This window comes from Mugil cephalus, chromosome 7, assembly GCF_022458985.1.
Source record: "Mugil cephalus isolate CIBA_MC_2020 chromosome 7, CIBA_Mcephalus_1.1, whole genome shotgun sequence".
Lineage (NCBI taxonomy): Eukaryota > Metazoa > Chordata > Actinopteri > Mugiliformes > Mugilidae > Mugil > Mugil cephalus.
This window is the reverse complement of record NC_061776.1, coordinates 13,701,216-13,717,825: the sequence shown is the minus strand read 5'-3', so window position 1 is coordinate 13,717,825 and position 16,610 is coordinate 13,701,216. Positions and strand designations below refer to the sequence as shown.

Below are 16,610 nucleotides of genomic sequence, written 5' to 3'. Positions count from 1 at the left end.
AAAAAAACGAAGCCGGCTGCGGGCTTCAAGCGGGGCATGCGCTGCCGTCCCCTCCGCTTTGTATGCGAGGCGAGGGTTCAGCAGGGGTTAACAGCATGAACATTTAAGGGTGTTAGTCTTGCTGGCACAAAAACACAGCCACTCCATCATGAGGAGCCTGACAACCTCATTAATGTCACAATATATTCAACTCATCCCCTCTGCCTGCCTACAGCACCCAGATGCTCTCTCCTGCGCCGGCCTCTCTATAGAGCTCCACACAACAACCTTTTGAATTGTGGTCATCTGTTCACTGGAAGAACGAGAAATTTAGACCACACTCGTCGGAGGAGGGGGGCAAAGAAAGAAAGAAAGAAAGAAAGAAAGAAAAAAAAAAGTGGCATCTATTCCACTTGAAAAAATATTTGTCTTAATTCTTCAGGAGTTGTTATTCTCTGAGCAGAGCATACCGTGTCCACACTGTAACCCGCCGGACCATGGGAGGCCTTATTTAGCACTTTTTGCCTCGGCTTTTACTGTGTTGCCCCTTCATTTCTCGCCCTTAGCAACCTTTGATGCTTTGGGGCCCAGCTCTCTTTCCCCGTTGTGCGCGCTTTTTTTTTTTTCCATCCCTGTCGTTTCCCTCTCAGCCCCCTCTCTGTTTTTCTGCTGCTTGTCCCTCTTTTTTTTTTTTTTTTTTTTTTTGCCCGGTCTCTGCTCCTTCCCTCCCCTCGGTTTGTGGAAGTGAAGCTGCCGGCTGCATGGGAATTGGTCCCATACAAGTCGCCCACCCCCACTGTGAAGTCTGTTCAGGCTGGTCAAACCCGGAGACCCCACCGCCACCATTTCTCCCCTTCAGTGCGTCTATTTGATGTATCCACAGTGTATTTGGACGGTCATGGAAGAGTAGGAGGGGCTTGGGAAGCTTTGATAGTTTGGGAGGACTCTGCTGGGTGTGTGTGTGTGTGTTTGAAAGATGGGCGAGCGGTGGGACGGACATTCCCCCCGCTTACTATGGACCAATGCACCTTTATTGCAGGGAGTCACATTGGTCATTTTGTGGCTCCTCCACCGCTAGCTCCGCCTCCGCCGTCTCAGTTTCCCTTCCCTTCCTATAAATTCCTGTTCGCCTTTGTCTTTCAGGCTTGACTAATTATCCTTGTTTGTCCCTCTTTATTTGAATTCAGTCATGTGTTCTTGACTCCGTGGGCTGGGTTTAGGAGAATCATTCTGCCATTTGCCACTTAATTAAGTCAGGGTCAGAATCCATTGCTCAACGGAGAGCTAGAGGGACAGAGCTCTAATAGAATTATAAAAGAGGCCTTTCTCTACTGTTAAGGCTGCCTTTATTTAAGTGGGCTCTGCATAGGGAAATGAAAGGGGACACCAGCTCCAGACAGGAATCCCATTTCCACTTTAGGCCCAGTCAGCGTTTTGATGTTTGCCCGAGATTTCATTCAAAACTGAAGCCAATGAAAGAGAAGTTAAACAGCTAAATGATCAGCTGTGAGATAACTCCGGATAATGGAGTGGGTTTGCAGCGAGGCCTCTTGTTTTTAGGAGGAAGAGACACAGGCATTTTTATTGGGAACTTTAAGCTCCCCTCTGTCCCCTAAGCAACAGAGAAATTTAGAACAAGTATGTGCTCGAGCCTGGGTGGGGAAATTGGTGTCTACAAGCTTAGGTGTGTGTGTGTGCGCGTGTGTGTGTGTGTATGTAGGACTAACCATCAGTTCAATTTCCTAAATATCCCCCCATGCTGTGAAAATTCACTCTCCTTTGGCCCTCCACGTCCCCTCCTACTCTGTCCTGGCGCTTTGACATGCTAAATCTGCTGATTTTATTTTTCTTCCTCCTGCGGTGAGGAAGTGTCCTTTTCAAGGGTCTCAGTTTTCCCCCTTACCGTCTAAACCCAACCTCTGTTTGGATTGTTTTTTCTATTCCAAACAAAAGACAGAGGCGGGATTACCGTTTCACTTCCTTTCACAATTTGGCTTTCAAGTGGCAGCAGCTGAGGAATTTTTTAAAAAACCGCTGCCTGGCTGCTTCTGCTTTCTTTTCTTTTTTCTTTCTTTCTTTTTTTTTTTTGTTTTGAAAAAGTGGACCGTCTTGAAAGAACTGTGAATTTGTTGAATTTAAAGCTCAGCCTCATCAGCGAGCGAGGCCTTTCAGGTCTTCGGGGCTGATTTCGTAGCGGAGGCTAACAAAGTGTCCTCAGGGCTCCTTTTTGAGATGTTGACGTCCTCTTAATGGCTCTCCTCAGCCTTTTTGTTTCGCATCTTGGTGCTAACTTTCTGCCTCATTTAGCTCATATCAATTCACTGGGCTCTACAGATTCAGCGTCTCATTCATGGCCCAGCTTTCTGAAACTAACTTTGGACAAAACAGCTCTGGCTTGATTGTTTTTAACCACGCTTCGGTTTTGGTTAAAGGTTGTAGATTCAGAATTGCACAAGGTTTCAGACGGATTTTAATCTTTTTGGAAGCAAAAAAAAAACAAACAAAAAAAACACACTTGTTTTCCAAGAGTCCACCGGAAATAATGGTTAGGGGGCAGGCCAGCCTCTTCCTGTTCTGACCAGGCTGCTGGTTCTAAAGCCAATTGATTTGCTAACAGGCCTGTCCACACATAATGACTGAGTAGGGATTGATGGAGGTCTTACACCATAAAACTCTGAGCCACCGCAATTGCCTGCCATTAGGGCTGTATTGTTGTTCACATAATACCCTCTTCCTTAAGAAAAGGTTTGCTTATGGTGGAGCAGGGTGAATGACTTTCTCATCCGCGTTTCCTCAGAGGTCATAACAAAAAAAATGCCCCCATATGCTAGCGGCTGTAAGACTGTTCGAACATGTGGCATTAAGTTGCTTTATGAGCTTTTTTTGCAGTTAATCAATGTCTACTTGGGCCGCTGATAAAGCCTTGCCCCTCTTCCATCACATGTTTAACTCCCGTAGTTCGGGCGGGTGCCAGGCTGCTCTCAGGCTAAGACGGACTGCTCCGTGAAGTGAGGCTGGCAGCTGACATATGAGTCTGAAAATGGTTGCTGTCTGTGGTAGCCTTGACACCCGGCTGCTAAGGTCGTAATAAAAGAGGAGTGACTAACGATGGGCTGGTTACTATTGTTAAGAGGGTTGCTGTCATTGAGAATAAGCTATGTGAGGATACACGTAAAGGGCGGTTTCGCAAAAAATATACAGCAAATACAAATGTTCTTATTCTCCTTGAGCAGATTGTTCTGGTTTTTACTCACCTTGATTTTGAGATACAGCTCAAGGATGTATGCCCTTGACTCAATAACACTCCTTTAAATAGAAACTACCAGTGTAACACTGAGCTTATTTCTGGAAAGAGGTGCTGTTGTTGACGTGTTTCTTTATATTGACCACCGGGGGCAGTGCACTTTATTTCACACTGATACCAAATCTGCAGCTGTACGCTAAAATCACAAGTGCGTATTAATCCACAGCCGAAAACAGTCCCCCAACAAACTTACCTCTTTTTGAGGATTATCTGGCAAAAGGAACGATGCCCCAGCCTGGTAGCCAGAACGAATGTCCTCCACGCTGGGGGGAAAGTTGGACCCGGCAATCGCTCGGTTGGGAACCGATTGTGACCCGGCAAAGATCTGCCAGGTCAATCAAATCACTGGGGTTGGATAGGCACAAATGTAAAAGAATTTGTGAAAACACAATGACTCCAACCGATTGGTTGTAGGACTGTCCAGTTGTATTCAGAGGTATTTTTTCTCTGTATCAGTTGAAACACGTACCATACGCCAGACTGACAATGGCCTGCGTTTTGAAGTCCAAGCTGTATAATTGTTAGCTATTTCTGAGGATTTAAGTTTGTAGTTAAAATGGACTTGAGTTTTGTTAGCTGCAGACGCGGTAGGGCAGTCAGAAAATATTCACAAACTAGCACATTTTTGATCTTTCAGTGGATTAGTTTGCAATAAGAAAGGCAGACACCATTAAATAAAAAGCAACATTTTTTGTCAAATTCTGTCGGTTTCGGTTCGTTTTCACGGTTACCGTGACAAAATACAATTCAATTGAGTCAGATCGCCAGCTTGCACATGCTCGGCCGGTTGATAGAGAGTCCCACGAGGGCCTTGTCACTCTCGCCGGCGTTGGCGCTTTAACTTATCCGCGCGAACCTTCTCCCTTCTGTCACTCACCCACAAATCCGAACAACAGCCTCTTTCTGCTCCCCTTATCACACCGACTGACAGGGTCACCGGGTTAGCACCACACTGGGCATGCTCAGTCAGTCAAATATTGATATTGATTTTTTTTTTATACCCCCTTTCTTATTTGGGCAGTTTGTGCGTGGGCAGAGAATGAAACCGGGGGGTCAAGATGGGGAGCAGGAGATAGAATTCTGCCCGGCGATAGAGGACGGAGCTTCCCTCAGTCTCTATTCTCTGCTGCAGGCCGGAGTGAAGGAGCCCCACATCCCGCCGTCGCTTTCTGGCTGCCATTCAGCCCCATCGATCTGACTCAGGGCCCAGCCGCCCCAAGGGAGACTGGGGCTTCGGAGACACACTGCCTCTTTTGTGGAGGGGATCCACCGGTTCAGACTGACAGCCGACAGCGCTGATAAAAATACGTCCCCCGTCTTCCCGTATTGTCCACAGCAGACATGCTGTTCAAGATGTGTAACCTTTAGAAAGCCAGCCAGGCTCCAACGGCCGTGCTGACGACCGTAATCACTAGAAGCCGGAATAATCGCCCAAAGCGTCACACCCTTTGGCATTATTCTCTCCATCCTATCTCACTGTATTATTTCCCACTGTGATAGTGAAGGCTAGTCACTTTCCTGTGCTCTAATAATTTGGAAATGTCACCCTACTCCGGTGAGCCTCTTAGGCCAATTACTATAATGCTTCCCTTGTGTCTCTACATTCTTCCCTTTGTACATGTCTTTGCCTTTAAATCACAGCCTTTAACATATGAGATATGTTTTGAAAGTTCTTTAACGTGGGTGCGAAATTGCTCGTGGCATGTTCACCGTACTTCACCCCGCCTGACCTGCGGCAACCCTGTCATTTCCCTCTCCCCAGGGAGGAGAAGGAGCGCTGGATCCGCGCCAAGTACGAGCAGAAGCTGTTCCTGGTGGGGCTGCCCCAGTCGGACGTGCCTCTGGGGCAGCAGCTGCTTCGGGCGGTGGTGGAAGATGACCTGAGGTTGGTGGTGCTGCTGCTGGCCCACGGCACCAAGGAGGAGGTTAATGAGACCTACGGGGATGGAGACGGACGCACCGCTCTGCACCTCTCCTGCGCCATGGCCAACGTAGTCATCACTCAGCTGCTCATCTGGGTGAGTGGGCTCCGCTGAGCTCTGACATATAAAATAGTCGGAGCGGCGTGAACGTTTTTAATCGCGCTATAAAGCGTTGGGGCGAGTGGCTGAAGCCGTCGTTAACTCTTTGTTCACCGCTGTAGCTCGCTGTAGCTAGGACATCAGGCATTCTGTAGTCATTTGGCAAACCCAATTAACTAAATACGTGCATGACATAACTGTCTCAGTCAGGTTTTGTTTTTTAGAATTAGTCTTCAAGTTCCCAGCATGAACATCATCTCTGTGAAGTACAGAACTACGGACTATTTATTTAAATATGTTGACCTCAAATATATAACATACCCAGTCTAAAAATCGAACTTTGCCAAAGAAAACTTCCTGAGGTTGAGGTTGTAGGAATGAAAAAAAAACGTTCGTAACACATGTTGGTTAAAGGAAATTGAAAAGGGGCAACTTCAGTTCAAGAGTTTACAGACTAATGTTGATTTTTTTAGGTTTAACCATTTGTTTTCACGTGCGTGCTTACGCGTTAAGAGACTGGTGCGAATTAATATTCATTTTCAACCTCTCACATCTGATTTGCTTCCAACGTCCCCCCCCGCTTCCCTTCCGCAGTACGGCGTGGACGTGAAGAGCCGAGACGCCCGTGGCCAGACGCCGCTGTCCTACGCTCGGCGGGCCGGCAGCCAGGAGTGCTCGGACATATTGCTCCAACACGGCTGCCCCAACGACTCCGGCAGCCTGACCTCGGTGGCCACCCCGAACATGAGCCGCCGCAACCCCAACATCAACAACAACAACGCCCAGTGTGAGCTCAACCGCAGCATCAGCATCATGTAGGAGGCAGAAAGCAGACGGACACTCAAAAAACCCCCCCCGGACCTGGCCGTGTCTCTCTCTTCCCAGTACTTTCTCCTGTTTTTCACACTGTGTAACCAAGAACCAACGGAGAGGCGTCAGGAGCGATGGACTGACTGTTGATATTCCACTACGCTGAGAGCAGTGGGCGTCTGGGGCTCGGACATTGTACATTGTTCATTTTATATTGTTTTTAATAATTTTGTTTGTTAAATTTATTCTGTCTTGGTCTGAAACGATCACGATGAGCTTTAAGCTTTTTTTTTTGTTTTTTAAGCGTCAACCAAACGAATGGTTTTCTTTGGCATTCATACCTACCCTACGAAAAGCATTTCCATAATGCTTGAACATTTCCTTTCATGTCTTCCCTTCCGCGTTCTGAACTGATCACGTAACGAGTGTCAAATTTCCAAGCGTAACAACACGAAGCTGTAAAGAATAGTTTTACAAGTGACAAAACACTGATGTGGCACAGACACTAAATCTCTCGTGATATCAGTGGCTGTTACAAGCTTTCGTAATGATGCATGCCTTCAACGCAGCTATCAAACTCTTGACATACTATTCGTATATAAAGGCAAAGCGATTATAGTTAGAATCCAAATGATTTAGATACTTAATTCACAGGGAAATGGATTTCGGATCACCATAAAGGAGTTGATTGCAGAATTCCTATTGGGTGAAAGTGAGTCATTTCCTTCGCCACCCTTATCATGAGTAAAAGTGTCCGTGACTATAAAGGAATTAAGGAGTATAATGTTTTATGACCATTGAGCCTCATGGCTTTGTCAGCGTGCCTCTTCAATCAGAATTCATTCAAATTCAAAGGTTTGATTGAAACAGTGAAAGTGTCCCATTACGATGTCTTTGTTGGAGTAATTTTCCGATTGACTAGATTGTGTTGATAATTGTTTGACACAGATTCGAGGGCCCGCGGGCGAGCGTACTGGAATATCCCCTCGCCTCCTGGGGCCCGGAGGCTGTAAAATTGATACTCTAAAGAGCATTTCCACTGTCGTTGCTGTGAAATACATATGTGGTACTGTGTGTGTCATGCATAACTGTACGATGCGTCTGTGCTTGCGTCCTCGTCGGTAAATGTGTGTGGCGAAGAGCGACCGGGCATTTCTGTTCATGAACGTTGGAGAAAGGACACTGGAGAGAAAACGCCTACAGTGAAGATTTGGGAACATAACTGTGTTTTAATGTACAAACCTCTGTAAAAAAAAAAAAAAAAAAAAAAAATGAAAAGGAAAAAAAAGTAGTTCTTGATCCTTCGCCTTATTCCTTATATAAGAACAGTACTTTTAGCGTGGTAAAAACAACCCTTTTATCCTTTTCCTTAAAGCTCTGTGCCCCCCCCCCATCCTGAGAACCTGTCAGCCTAAAAGCAGGGACGTAACAGAATGCATTAATGTGACTGAAGTGAGAGTGACGTTTAGGGACTAAATTGAGCGTAAAAGCTCGTAGAGGGAAGTAAAATTAGTTTGAGTTAATACATATGTACAGTATTCTACAGACATGATAAGCCAATCCATTTATAGCAAATAGAACATGGGTAAGACTTTAGGTGAAGTTGGCACATTGTCTACAGTGTACCTTACCTTTTATTCTACTGCCACCTGTGAGGTTCTTGATTTTATGGGTTTACAAAAAGCAGAATGTGTGTTTACAGAGCGAGTTTTTTAATTTGGTACCTTATCTACATGATTTTGTTGTTGCTTTGCAGTATTCCTGCGTTAAGAGCTCTCTGAATCATGAATTTGTAGCCAGAAGGCCATTTCGCCCCCCTCCTGTAAATCCAGGAGGTACGATGTTGTGAAGGAATTTTTTTTGACATTTTTTGTAAATACGCTTATGTGCTTTCTTGATAAAAGTTTGATGAGATGGTCGATACCTGTGTATATTGCTGCCTTTGAAAGGGTTTTGCGGACTCCTACAGAAAATGCTCGGCTTTAAAGTTGTCAACGGCGGCAATATAAGTCGGGAGAACGCGGGTGCTATCCAACTAAAAGCTAACAAGGCTAACAATTTAGCAGACTAACAATTTAGTGTCGACGAAGTAAATTCAGGGGCATAATCAAATGATGGGGAGCATTTCCTGCACATATTATGAGAAAAAAAAATACATAATGTGTGTGTGACTAAGTGACAAAATATCATGAATGTTGGTAACATCAACCGCTTTTGAACACACCATATATACAGAGATGTTGGATGCAGTTAGCCTAGGCTAGCAAGGCCTAGCTAATGTGACTTAGCAAACAATTGCACCATGTAACCCTCTTTAAATTTACAAACCGACATTTTCATGATTATACTTTTATAAATTAAACAAACAGGATGTTATTTTTACACGGAGATGCGCTTTGAGTACGCTTTCAAACTCTGGAGGCAGAGCTGAGTCTTTATGCTAGCAACTAGCTCAGCTAGGCTTCTCATCGAGCTCCCAGCAAGGCAAATAAGCATCACTACCCAAAATGTTGAATGATTTCTAGTAAGGCGTCCCCAAGACCAGCTACAAATTCAGCCTGATTTCTTTGAATTCACTAGTACTGTACTGTGATACTGGCCTTATTTCTGATCGTTACTTGACCAACTTATTTTTCCGTGAGTACATTTCAGTGTACAAAGGGATTACTGATAGGAGTGACATGTGTACAGTGATTACCCGAACCCTTATTTACTGTAGATGACTAAAAAAAAAAATAAAAAACATTCTAAAAAAAGAAATAAAAATAATAATGATTAAAAAAAAACAAAGAAAACACAAAAACCTGCCAGTTTTTGTCTCCAACACTACATGAAGTGTACATATTGGCTTATGCTCCTTGAGAAACGAAACGAGCTGGTTTTAGGTCCTCTTGACCCTCGAACCTTATTTTGATAAGTTGTTTAAGTTGTTTAGGCATATTTTTAAGGTACTTTTGTTGGTCTTGACATTAACTGGCCATCTTTGGTACTTGTGTATAATGATGTACATTTGACATATTTATAATGCAGTATGTAAATATCTTTTTTGTTTGTTTTTTTTTTTTGTTTTTTTTTGTTCATTTTCCTATTGTAATTCCTTTACGTTCAAAACGTGAAACAAGGCAAAAAGCTAAAGAGTAACTTGTTGTATGCTTGGATGCTTGGCTGACTGTTGACCTATTAATAAACACTCAAATAAAACCATGTAGCCTTCCCTGGATTTAGGGAGATCCGACACATTTGTCTTGTGTACGTGTTGTTCATTCATCATCCACCCGGCTCTAGGCGCTTTATGCCCGTGACCTGCTGACGCCGAACAGAAGAGGTGAGATTCTATTTCAAATTAAAAGTCTCACCATTGCTGCAGAAAGTCCATTTCATGTGTTTTTTTGTTTGTTTGTTTGTTTGTTTTTTTGCATGTTGCCTCATCACACTTTACATGGCTGACCGCTCACCCAGGCCTGCCTTTAGGTAAGTGAAGCAACCTTCTCACTTCCTGCTTGGGTGACCCCCACACACCCCTCACCCAAAACAGTTGCTGAAAGAGGATTAAGATAAAGAGCCGGGCTTAGTGTCAGGCAGCACAACACCACGGGGAAAACTCAAAGATCTCAGTGTTCGGGGCAGTCAAGCCTTCACTAATCCACTTCTTATTTCCTGCTAATCTTGTCTCAGCATATCTTCATCCACTTCCTCTCCCCGTTGGCCTGCATTGTTTGTGTTTTGTCACCTGGTTTCTCTTAAGTTGCTCCTCTTCCTTCCTCGGCTCTGGCTTGACGTGGAGCCACAATGCACTGAGTCACGCTTAAAGGCTCTGGAGAAAGAAAAAAAAATGTTCTCGGTCAGCTTCCTTCCTCGTAATAATTGGATTATTTAAAACCAGAAATGCTTTCTCTGTGGTCTGATTAATAAGTTTTCGTAGCTCATTTAGGGTCACGTTTCACATCCCTGCAACACCTGAATCAGAATCTGATGGGAGATTGTTCTTGGATGCAATAATAAGGCTTTCCACTTAGGATATCCACTCAAATACATTAACAGTATAATTATAATCACCATAGTTGCATGTTGCATCTGTCTCATATTTGGTGAATTTTTAGAGCCGTCTTTTACTGGTCGTAGTGAACCCAAACAACCAGGACACCCAAACATTGTGGGCTGATGTCTGAAGAGAACTGCAGAGTCAGGTGACGTTTTTTTTCTGTGTCAGTACCCTTAATCTAAAAAACTAATTTTAGAAGATTTAATATTTGAAAATTCGTTCTCTTCAGGGTGTTTGATGACAAAATTAGAAGGCCTCGCATGCGCTTACGCAAGCTGCCGTTTGCTGCTTGTTCCGTGAAAACCTCCTGAGAAATACCACCCCTTAAAAAAAACAAAAAAAAAACACCTCTCCTGTAATTTATTACCACGCCTCACATCTTGGCAGACCCCGGCCACTTGTGTTTGTTGTGGTGAGGCTAGAGCGCTTGCTTGCACTGCTGTGTGTTTTGATATTTCATCAGGGCCTACTAAACAGTGAGGAGGGCTCTCTGCCGCCCACCTCTTCTCAGACAAATTGCCTCCAAGATTGCAGAGGTGGGTCTGAGGCTGATGGATGGGTACACAAAGACCTGACGAGACCATATTTGCAAACATTAAATCCATATTTCCATAACATGTGGAAGGTGCTTGGCTACGGGCCACTTTAACAGCCTATTTAGCAGGCAGTCAGTAATGTGCTCAGACCTGACATGAATGTTACATCAAGGTGGCGCTGAGCAGAGGTTTATTTTACACGCCCCCCCCCCCTCCGTCTTGATCTGGATATGTTGCTGCTGCTCCCTCTGCCCTTTTAACCTTTCCGACCAGTAATTATATCCGCCCTGACCGTCTCTCGTCTCCAGAATCCCCACAGACCCGAGCATCCATTTATTAATTTCAGCTCCATCACGTCTAAAAAGCATGTCCAATGTTGCACTCTGCCCTTCCCGACTTCCCCCCGAAACTCCATGTCCTCTCGCGGATCCGCAGATTTCGGGGACACCTCCTCTTCTGCCGGCCTGCTCCGCGGCCGCCACGCTCCTCTCGCTCCTTTGTCTTACATAAACGCTCCGTTCCCATCACTCTCTCCTTCCTTTCCCCTCTCTCCTTCCTCTCCCTTTCCCCGTTGGCTTTTGCCGGCGTTTCGCTGTTAATTTGCCTGAGAATGCATTAGCTGTAATGAAGGCTGAGGGCCGAGGGAATCCTCCAGGGTTCCATTAATCATCCCCCCTCAGACAGGCAACCTTGATTACAAGTGGCAAGAAATTCATTAGAGCCGGGCCTCTGACAACTCTTATCTCCGCCACTAGATCTGACTCATTAGGCAGCCAAATTAAAGCTATGATGGCCCTGATGAAACTCATCGCTTGTTTATCTTGTGCGATTTGATGCATCTGCCCATACATCACTGTAGCCGCGGCCGTCCGGACCCTCCCAAGAAGTCAGGCCTCCAGTCGGCGCTGAGCAGCCTGCACGCTCAAAAAAACAACCGGCCGGTAATGAGGTCCCTCACTTTCCTCTCCCTCTGTCTCTATCCCTCTCTTTTTCTCTCTCCTTCTGAAGGTGGGAATGAGGACATAGTTACGCGTCTTTGCCGGAAAGAACATCTGATATTTCAATTTGCGGTTCAAGCAGCAGAGTGGCAAAATATAGGTAGCGTCCAAAAATATTATAAATCACCATCAATTCAAGTTTATGCTCTAACTTCACACACAAACATCCACCCCACAACAGGCCATTTTTATGCTCCGTTGTGTGTTAGGAGAGACTCCAGATGACAGGATTGTGATATCAGCAACACAAGTTAAGTTAGCGGGGTGAGCCGCGTCATTGCTCCTCATCGTCACCTCCACCAGGCAGCTCACGGGGACCGAAATAGCCGTCGCACTGTGGCACAATGTTGTGGAATTGACCGTCTATATTAGCCAGCTCTTGGACCATAATAAAAACTTCCCACCGCTCCTTCACGCGCCCATCACTCCTTGAGTCCCCATCCAAGTGTCACAGTCTTGATGTATGAGGTGGACGGTGAAATAAACTTTACTACTCATGGGTGCCCAGGTCACAAAGTGTCTGTTTATGCTCTGAGGTCAAAGTGAGATGAAAAAAATAATAATAATAATATTTGTCAGGGTGTGCATCCGCGAGGAGGATGGAGGGAGGAGGTGAGGTTGTAAGATAAGAATGTGTTTCCTCCTATGAGAAGAAATATAAAAAAAGGGCCGAGCTGGTTAACTTAGGAAATAAAATATTTGAAGAATCTCGAGGCCTGAGACCCTTTTGGAGACAGCAAGGCCAGACGCTTTCTTCGCTTTGAGGTCAAGTGGAAATATTCCAGCATGAGATTTTTCTGGAGAGAGTTCAGAGAGGCGGCGCAGACCCACAACCATGCATATGAAAAGATTCCTTAAAAAAAAAACATCAAACCCTCATCGATGCTTCCTGTAACGGGATAGATATGTGGCAGTGTTTTAAACGCTACAGATTATTTTAATGTTACTGCCACGTCCTGTAAAATTTGCAGTTATTCTTCACATGTACATATACGGAAAATCCTTTTTATTATTAAATACAGGATTGTATGTGTATTTTTAAGTGTTTTTTTGTTTGTTTCTTTGTTTTGTTTTGTTTCCAGGAGCCATGTTTTTGGAAATCAAAATTCAAGATATTCTCTCATTTGGGTCCCTTCAAATCCCAAGCAATTTTCATATTTTGTACAGTGTTAGATTTTAATATTTCTGTGTGTTCTGAGTAAATATCAAATCTCTATATTTTAGTTACATTAAATTTTTAAATATACCCTTTTCAGTGACCATTGTGTGATATCATAATGTGCCAGAGAAACAACAACATTTAAGCTGTACACTTATTATTATTAAATATTTTTTGCTAATTCTTACTTTTTTGAAGAGTAATTTTTGTCCTTGAGCTGACAAAAAACACATTTAGTTGAGATTAGAATCAGTCCTGAGCTGCTGCCGCTTTGGGTCAGTTTAGTGACAGACAGGGGAGTTTATTACATTGTGTTAAACCTGACAAGGGTCCATCAGACCACTTTAGACAACATGGCCTCCTAAACAGAAATCCACCACTTCTGCTATTTATAAAAAATAATAATAATAATTAAAAAAATATATATTAAAAAAGATGCGTAACTTCTTGCGTAAAAGCGTAAGATGATGTAAAATGTGACGTTACGTCAATGGAAACATCCGCTAAACTTTTCTGAAGCTCATTAAATATTAAGAACTATCAAAGGTTTCCTCAAATTTTCCGTGCTGTTCTTTTTAAGTTTGAAAAATTATCCAAATATTCACGTTATGAAATTGGCTCTTGTGGAAAATGTGTGATATTTATATTTAAAATGGTCTAAATAAACTCAAAGTAAACGTCTCTCTGCAGTTCCTCTTTGTGTTTAACGGCGTAGGCCACCTTTTAGGCAGGATAAAATAGTTTCTATCCTTTTGTTTTAAATTACTATCTAAATAATAATAATAATAATAATAATAATAATTCAACCTGGATTCCAACTTTCGTATAAAGCGATTTATTAGGTCAATATACTTTACACTTGTCCCTTGTTTGGTTGTTATTTCCTTCACATCGTTTTTTTTCTTCTTTTCTCCACAAATAGCTGTCAAAGGTGGTTCTCAATCAAACAAAAAAATAAATGTAAAACGTCTTAAGTTACATGCAAATGTGGTCAACAAATTGTACGAAACACAAAAACAAATAAACAAAAACAAAAAAATCCAGGATAGCTTCACCAAATGAGGACATGCACATAACCAACAGAACGTTTTGGCCCCACATATAAATAGTTAAAAAAAATCTTTACAGTCGCATCTCATAGTGCCCATTTGTACCATTTTTTCTTTTCTTTTCTTTTTTTTTAACCGATTTATATTTACATATTCACACAACAATAAATAAAAATGACAGCATATTGCCAAATAATTAATCTGTCTGTGAGAGAAATCCTCTTCTCTGCTCGGTCTCACCTCTCAGACAAAATAACTGAATCCTCCTTTTTGTGCTTCATGCGTTCAACAAATCAGTAGAGTCAATGTAAGTGTTTTTATTAGCAGTAATTTTTTTGTTTGTTTGTTTTTTTCACTCTTCTTCTGAGTTCATGGCCTGGTCCCTTGCTCTATTTGTTGATGCTGACTCCTCACAGCGAACCTGTTGACGTGCACCGGGATGGGCACCACGATTTTGGGATTTCTCACCGGTTCTCCCGACCGGTTGTTGACGTTGCCGGCCTTGATCCGTTTCCATTTGGCCCTGCGGTTCTGAAACCAGATCTTCACCTGCACCTCGCTCAGTTTAAGTGCGTGCGCGATCTGCGAGCGTTCAGTCAAGGAAAGGTATTTTTTACAGTGAAACTCCTTTTCCAGTTCGAGCAGCTGCTCGCTGGTGAAAGCTGTTCGTCTCCTCCTGCTCTTCCCCGCAGAGCTGCCGGTGGGTAGCGCCTCCTGTGAGCCGGTTTTTAGTTTGCTCTTCTGGGACAGGGGGCCACAGTTGTTCCCGTCCGAGAAACTTTCGTTCTCGCTGTCTGCGGAGCTGTCCTCCCGGTCGCTGCAGACGGTGTCTGCGGATTTGAGGTCCAGCTTCTCGTCGTCCGAGCTGTACAGTTTGGTCTCACCTGAAATTCGAAGAAAAAGAAAGAAAACGTTTAGTCACTCAATGGCATTGTGAACCTGCAAGTCAAACGAGGCCATTACGCCAAGGCTCACGCCTTCAGACATCAGTCGGTGTGTGTTTGGGAAGGCTATGAGAGACAATAGGCAAGGAAATGATACAAATAGAAAATAGAATTTAGAAAAATTCACATTACTTTTAACTGGCAACACAGGTTGAATTTATATTACGCCTGCACCTAGTTGTTCTGCAAGTTTTCACTGAACTTGGGTTCGTTTTTGGCAACTATTATAAGATATTAATATTTCATTTATATACAGAGTCATTCTTAAGTGGATTAAACACAGTCTCCAGTTCGTTTTTAACAACAGCCCAATGGAGATCAGCTCTGAAATCCAATTTTAACCTGTTTCAGTAATAAATGTCTGAAATACAGGTGCCTCATAAAGTTTACCTTTCGTCAACCTGCATCCCCAGGATTTAGACTATGATACACGACGCATCGTTAATATTTCTGCCAACAAATAAAAGTGACAAAACTGTGCAAAGATGCAGATTCTTAATTCGACACCACTTCAGAGACTTCGGAGACCCAAGCATCAATAACGAACTCCCCTTTATCGCTTTTTTTTTTTTTACGCAGCAGTGATCACGTTTTACGCGACAAAAACCAACAAAGACGAAGTCACAGTGAAAACAGACCGAGCTTACCTGATATTGTTTGGAAAGTTTCCGCGAAGTTGAGCAGCTCCGAACCCTTGTCTCGGCTGTGCAGCTCGTCGGAGTGCGGACTTTCCTGTCTCCTCGCCCCCGGGTCTGCCGCGCTCAAACGGGGGCCAGGGAGCTCTTGCGGTGGGTAGAAACTGTCCGGGGGATCCGAGAAACTTGGCATCGTCGTGGTGAGCGCCACCATGGATGGCACCCCCTGTCCCAAACTGGCACAGAACGTGTTGGTGAGCCGTCCCGCAAAAGAAGCCAGCGGCGCGAGTGGAGGTATACCAGACGATAAAGGCGAGTGGGATAAAGCTTGCGGGATAACCAAAGGTCTGTACGGCATGAACATAGGGTAGCCCGTGTAGAGCAGGTGTCCCGGTCGGGGCTGAGGGGTCCCTATCAGGGAGTCGATTGAAAACGCCGTCCCTTGGCCGCCTGGTCTCTGCATTGTGCAGGCGAACGCGTTTATTTGGCGAAAACTTGGCGGCGGATGTCCTCCCCTCGGCGATGCGCAAAACTTTCAGTTCAAAGACGGAGTGAATTGAAAGTAGATCCTCTGCCGTGCTGTCATCCCTGGGAGTGGACTGCTCCTCCGGATCTCTGCACTCTATATGCGTGAGTCACCCGGGCGCTTTGTTGTGTGCCCCAGCGCTACCTTTTCCCTCTTATTTGTCACACACTGAGACATAAACACACGCTCTCTCTATCTATCTACCTCTCCCCTCTCTACAACTCCTCCTTCCGCCCCTCTCCGCTCTGGCACCGTGTGTGTGTGTGTGTGTGTGTGCGCGCAGAAACTGAGGGCGAGAGCGCATTGGTTATCATCTGCAATACAAGAGGAATGAAAAGGGGGTGTTTCCCTGGGGGCTCATCCATCTTCCTCAAATTACGCTTCATTTCCTTATTCAGCCTCTGACTTTTTGGCCGTCTTGAGAGGCGGTAGTTTCCCAGTGGAGACCAAATAGACGAGTCGCACCCCCAGCCCTCCTCCCCTCCTTTGCCAGGTTCACCATTGACTGCAAAACGGTGTGAGAGACTGTTCCAGCCCTTCCCCTTCTATAATCGTTGACCACACCAACCCAATCAGCTATTATTAATTTTGATTGATGATAAGTAAT

The 16,610-nt window shown here is 44.3% G+C and overlaps 2 protein-coding genes across 4 annotated transcripts in view; one reads left to right on the top strand and one right to left on the bottom strand.

Moving 5' to 3' along the window:
* agap3 (ArfGAP with GTPase domain, ankyrin repeat and PH domain 3) overlaps positions 1-9,349 on the top strand; it is a 114,713-nt gene extending 105,364 nt beyond the window's left edge. For all 3 annotated transcript variants that reach the window (XM_047588850.1, XM_047588851.1, XM_047588849.1), the window contains exons 17-18: positions 5,046-5,301; positions 5,899-9,349. In XM_047588850.1, coding sequence (XP_047444806.1) covers positions 5,046-5,301; positions 5,899-6,123 — 481 coding nt within the window. In that variant the 3' untranslated portion in view covers positions 6,124-9,349. The remainder of the gene's footprint in view (positions 1-5,045; positions 5,302-5,898) is intronic.
* Positions 9,350-13,668: 4,319 nt separating this feature from the next.
* gbx1 (gastrulation brain homeobox 1) lies at positions 13,669-16,240 on the bottom strand. The gene is made up of 2 exons (XM_047589617.1): positions 15,490-16,240; positions 13,669-14,782 (listed from the first exon to the last, which is right to left on the bottom strand). Exons 1-2 carry the CDS (start codon positions 15,938-15,940, stop codon positions 14,268-14,270), a joined length of 966 nt encoding a protein of 321 aa, XP_047445573.1. The 5' UTR covers positions 15,941-16,240; the 3' UTR covers positions 13,669-14,267.
* Between the last annotated feature and the right edge of the window lie 370 nt (positions 16,241-16,610).